Source organism: Pteropus alecto, unplaced genomic scaffold, assembly GCF_000325575.1.
Source record: "Pteropus alecto unplaced genomic scaffold, ASM32557v1 scaffold61, whole genome shotgun sequence".
Classification (NCBI taxonomy): domain Eukaryota; kingdom Metazoa; phylum Chordata; class Mammalia; order Chiroptera; family Pteropodidae; genus Pteropus; species Pteropus alecto.
The window spans coordinates 16,178,084-16,183,461 of record NW_006434835.1 but is presented as its reverse complement, the minus strand read 5'-3'; the positions used below and the strand labels follow the sequence as shown (position 1 = coordinate 16,183,461).

General features: G+C 53.0%; 1 protein-coding gene across 4 annotated transcripts in view; it reads right to left on the bottom strand.

Annotated features, from left to right (window-relative positions):
- The window catches only part of TMEM214 (transmembrane protein 214), a 10,783-nt gene extending 5,405 nt beyond the window's left edge, over positions 1 to 5,378 (bottom strand). For 2 of the 4 annotated variants that reach the window (XR_003045861.1, XM_006910308.3), the window contains exons 1-11: positions 5,211 to 5,378; positions 4,036 to 4,235; positions 3,312 to 3,462; positions 2,868 to 3,002; positions 2,545 to 2,627; positions 2,004 to 2,109; positions 1,813 to 1,894; positions 1,443 to 1,544; positions 928 to 1,069; positions 427 to 518; positions 98 to 146 (exon numbers count right to left, since the gene is read on the bottom strand). Coding sequence is in view for 3 of the 4 variants with exons in the window: in XM_006910308.3 (XP_006910370.1) it covers positions 98 to 146; positions 427 to 518; positions 928 to 1,069; positions 1,443 to 1,544; positions 1,813 to 1,894; positions 2,004 to 2,109; positions 2,545 to 2,627; positions 2,868 to 3,002; positions 3,312 to 3,462; positions 4,036 to 4,235; positions 5,211 to 5,355 (1,287 nt within the window). In the remaining variant the exon portion in view is untranslated. Of the gene's footprint in view, positions 1 to 97; positions 147 to 426; positions 519 to 927; positions 1,070 to 1,442; positions 1,545 to 1,812; positions 1,895 to 2,003; positions 2,110 to 2,544; positions 2,628 to 2,867; positions 3,003 to 3,311; positions 3,548 to 4,035; positions 4,236 to 5,210 lie in introns of those variants that run through there. The other 2 variants (XM_025045732.1, XM_025045733.1) reach the window with 2 other exon arrangements.

Below are 5,378 nucleotides of genomic sequence, written 5' to 3'. Positions count from 1 at the left end.
ACAGAGTCCCTTCTCAAGAAAGGCGGAACAGTGGCTGAGGGGTAGGAATCTAGAACCCAGAGAAGGCTCAGCCTGCCATGTTCTCCCAGCTCCTCACCTTCTTAGGAATCCGCTCCCAGGACCTGAGCAAATGCTTCAGCAGCAGGCTGTAGGGGAAGCACAACCCCTTCCAGTCAGGGGGCCCACTTGGCCCCTCCCATCCTCCATTAGGCCCCAACTCCTTCGGCTGACTCTCCAGCCCCCACCTGCAGAGAAGCAGCTTCCTAGAGGCCACCCAGCAATGTTCCCACTCAACTTGAGAGGCATGAATCCAAATAACAATGACAAATGTTCCCCTTCTGCTTCTAGGACAGAGACAGGCTGGGAAGCATAAACTAAGGCTTCTCTGTGTGGATCAGAGGCAGGTGACCCCCGCCCCCCACCTGCCTGGATTGTGACAGGTGCTTAGGGTACAGCTGCCTCCAGACGCTGGCACTGAGGGGGTCCACCATCAGGCACTCAGTCAGGCTGCTCAGGAGCTGTAGAGGAGACGGAGACACTGCTGGGGCACGGGGTTAGTGGAGCGGGAGAGCACTGGGAGGGAATCCCTTCTCCTAAGCGAGGCTACAAAGTCAACATACCCACTCTAAGGGATTGTGCCCAGACCCTGGAAATTGCTGAGAGGCTGGGGTTCCTGAGCTAGACCTTGAGCTCAAAGATCACTCATCTGCAAGGGGCAGAACATCAGAGATAGACAGACCTGAATGTACTGTCCTTTCAGCTCTGTTCTCGGGGGTAGAACATAAGGGAGTCAGGCAGGAGGCTGTCAGGAGTGTGTTAAGGGATGCACAGGAAATGGGTCCATGAAGGCAGAGCCTTTGTCAGCAGATAGGGACCTCTGCAGCTGACCTTTGGAAGGGAAAATGGAGCCTCCCACCATTTCCTCACCTCTTTCTTCATCTCAGAAGGGCAGCTGGGGGTGGCTCTGGACAGGAAGGAGGGGAAATAGGTATGCAGGGTGGATTCCGGCTTTGCACCAAATGCCAGCACCTTCAGTCGGGGGTAGAGCTGACACAGCTGCTCCTGCAGGCTGAGATCGGGGTGGGGAGGAGAGCCAGGCAGAGGCTCTGAATGGAGTTGTGCACTGTGTCCCTTCTGCCTGCCTCAGAGTCCACGCCCGAGAAGAGGAGTCACTAATGGCCTTGTAATGGCTCTGAATCTTTTTAGAGTCAGAGACTCCTTGGAAAATCTATTAAAAGTCAAGGATCCTCGCCCCAGGAAAATGCCCATCTGCCAATCACTTGAGGGTCCATATAACATCAGGGGGTTTACTGATCTCTTGAATTTACAGGTTGAGAATCTCAGATCTAGGGTGGCTGGAGGAGAAGGGACAAGAATAGATTGCCTGCTCTTAACCTTCTGCTGGGATCCTTCACAGCAGGTATGCCCCAGGGTGGCCCTACCTGGGTGTCAGAGAGTTGTTGGGCATATAAGCAAAGTCCAGAAGTGGGAAGAAGTCCTTGGGGCCAATCATGCCAAAGCCCTTCGTGAGGTTAGGGTACATTCTGTGTGGGAAGAAAGAAACAGGCTTATTGGGGACCACTACCCAAGCCACGATCCCAGCTAAGACCAACAATAAGAAAAAGGGCATAAACTCTACCCCACTCCCCATCCCTTAATGGCTTCCTTCCTCACCATCACATTCTGAGTTGGGAGGAGGTGATCCTGATTTTCCTTACATTTTTGGACACCAGGATCCCAGCATCTCATTTTGCTGAAACAGCCACTTGGAGACACCCTATGCCCTCCCCTTGGCATCCCCCCACTACTCACAGGAGCAGCCGATCCAGGTATGCAATGGCAAAGGGGGACAGGGACTTGATGCCCAGCACAGGCATCATGAACCCCAGCCACACTGTGGAGACAAAGGTCAGGGAAGAAGCCTCAGGCTCAGACCCACTGGGGGCACTGAAAAGCTTCCTAGCTCCCAGACCATCCCTCTCTCTTCCCCACTGCCTTAATACCTTTCAGTCCCTCGGTGAGGCTGGCAAAACCTGCTTGACCCAGGGCCCACATGATGGTCAGACACTTTGCTGGTCGGTTCTGGTGGGACCTCAGCAGTTCCAAGAACTGAGGAGACCAGGGGTAGGGAGGCAGGTTGGGATAGAGCAAAGCACCAGCAGCACCCCGAAAGCAAGGCAGAAAGAGAGCTGTCAACTGGGGGAAGGAAAGGCTGAGGGACAGTGGAGCACTATGGGAGTGATTCAGAGCATGGGCTCTGGCATCAGACTGTGGCCTTCATCTATACTTGCCACTTACTAAATGATTGACTCTAAGAAAGTCATTGAACCCCTAGCTCGATCTTCTCATCTATAAGTGGCAATAATGGTAGTACATGCCTTATATGTATACAAAGCAGACACACACTAAGTGCTAATACTGTCAGCTATTATGACTGGTCTTACAGGGTATTCCTCTAGCTCTTGATTGGGTCCAACAGTGTAGATTCTGCCCAGCTTCCCAAGTTCTAGACTCCTGGTTACCCCACCATCACCCTAAGCTCACCTTGCCCAGGTTGGTGGTGGCAATCTTGGGCTTGTCTTGCAGAATGGCCTGGATACAGATACGGTAACCATGTAGGGACTCCCCTGGAGAGACACATGTTCTCAGACCCACACACAGGAATAGGCATCCCAAACCTGAAATCTCTTTTGGCAGCTGTGGGCCCAGAACCCAGGCCCTGAGTCCTCACTTCATTCTTCCTTTCCAAAAGTGTCAGGATTAACGTTTCTCTGCTGGAAACAGAACCACCCAGCCACTCTAAAAGGAGAAAAAAGGGAGTAGGTGCCCAAGATCGGGCAGGGCTATCTCTCACAGGCCCTTCTCACCTGGCGTCTTATCCAGCTCTTGCAGCATGGTGAACAGACAGTGGTCAAAAAAGAGCTCCAGAGACCCTGCTGCCTTTGCCAGTAGCCCTCGGATGATCCCACGCAACTCCCGGCTCACCAGGCTGTAGGGATAATCTGGGGTGATAGGCCTCCACATGAGTGCTAGAATGAGAAGCCTCTGCCAGCTCTGAGTACTCTGGTGTGCTCCCTGAGAATGGTGAGTGGAGGCAGAGGTTCCTGCACCTTGGCTTGCATCCTCCCTATCCCACTGAGGTCCGGAAACTTTCACAGCCATGATGACCTGAGAACAGCTCAAATCACCCACAGAAATCAGGACAGTTGGGCGGGTAGACTGGGGTCTGTTACTAAGTAATGTGCTTACACACAATCCTTTCGGAATTTTCTTAAAACTTATCTGAGCTTGAGGGAGCTGGGAGAACTAACCGTGAGTATGCTGGCTTAGTGTGGGTTCACTTAGAGGTGCTTGGAGCTTGTAATTGAGATAGCTGGCCAGATCCTTCAACCACACGGATGGGTTCCCAGAGAAAACACTCTGGCTCTTGTCCAGTTCCTTCTGCAGAGCTGCCACGTCCAGCTGCCAGGGACACAGGCCCCTCATGGTCAGTTGTGGGTGAGTTGTGAGTGTAGAAAAATTGGGTAGAGGTGGGGAAATGGTTGAACTAGGTGGTGGTAGGAAGAACAAAGGGTTTCCACTTTTAAACATAAGTATACAGAACGTCACAATTTTGCTGCATCCAGATCTCTAGAAAGTATAAGACAGCTGAAATTTTGGAGCTCAAGATCCAGTACTTTTAGGCCCTTCATATGTTCAAGGAGAAAAACAAAGGACAAGATGCAAAATGAAAGATCACTGTTTCCATGGGATGAGAACCGTGGATGGTTTCTCTAACGCTTTCTGGTATCCATGAGTTTCAAGGATCTCTTCTCACTAATTTGTTTCCCTCTAAACTTATTTTCTTTTTATGTAAACATTCTATCCCTTGGGGTAGAATGTTTACAAAATCCATCCTTCCCTGAATGCCTCCTCTCAACCAATAGTGTCCCAAATTCCACAGGTCCCTCAGCTGCCCGTCCCCTCCCCCTCCTTTCAGCTTCTCTACATCGCAAGTCCTCCTCCTCTTCCCACCTAAAGTCTAGGCACACTCACAGCTTTTAATGCCTCCTCCAGGCTGCGGAAGCGGCCCTGCTTCTGGTTTTGGTTGGTGAGGGTCGCCACCTTCTTAGTCTGCTTCTTGTTACTGGGTTTCTTAGGCTCCACAGCAGGAGGTGGAACCTGCTCCTTATTCTGCTTCTTCATGATTCTCTCAAAGCCCCGTTCATAAAGGGTGGTTGTCGTCTGGATTGGAGCTGCGGTGATGACAGGTAGAGAAATGGGGGCCATCCTTGGGTCATGAGGGCCTCACAAGAACAGAGGTCCCTTCCCCCACACTGTCACCTAATTCATCTCCAAGGAGTAGCAACCTCCAAGCCCCTCCTTGCTGTCTTGACTAGGGAGCAGGCCTGGGAGCCCTCTTGGTTGCTTCTTCAGTCATCACAGCTCTTGAGTTCACGGGCTCTTTCTCAGAGATGAGGCATTTAATAATAAGCCGGAGTATGTGAGAACTAGTGAAGGGGTTGGAGACAGAGGGCTAGCTAGCTTCTTGGGTAAAGGGTTATTAGTATGGGAGGTCAGGATTTTCTCACCCTGCTTCTACCCCAGTTCCTCATGGTTCAGATGTGACAACTCTTTAATCAACAAGTGGCAAGCTTTCTCTACTCCTCTAACAGACTGAGGAAACACGCTCACTTAGAATGAGACTTGGTGGGTGTCCAGGGTGTGAGGTGGGTCATTTCTCCCACAGTTAGGCCTCGGGTCAGTCCTCCTCTCCCCACATCTGCTAGTTAATTGAGGAGGCACCTTCGATAATGAACCAGAACACCTCTTTCCAGCATTAGGTCACCTGCATGGAGGGGCAGGCTAGGGCCTGGGAACAGCTGGTAGGGTGTGTGTGCAGTGAGCTGAGCGTCCAGCACTGGAATCCTCGCCTCCTCTAACACGTGATCCTAGGAAAGGCATCTAACTTCACTGTGCCTCAGTTTACTCATCTGCGGGATGAGGACAGCCAGCCACCTCCCTTGCGCTGTCTACCTCCTGAGATGCTCGAAAGAGACAAGGTAAGGGTTGCGCTCGCTGAAGCGGGAGGAGCCGACTGGCAGTGGAGCTCTCGCTTCGAGGTACCCGGGGTGTTCTGATTCTCTGGGCTCCGGCAGCTACTCGCTACCACCCTGGTGGGGCAGGCCCGGGGCCGGGGGGCGCGGGCGGCGGGCCGGGTGGGTACTCACGCGTCAGGTCGTATTTCCATACTCCATTCGCTTCCCCGAGCGCCCGGCGGTCCCCTCCGCCGCCTCGCCCACTGCTGCCGGCTCCAGGACGCCTCCCCTTTTTCACCACCTCCCAGCGCCCCCCACCCGCCGTCCTGGACGCCATGGCTCCGACCCTCCCGCCACTGC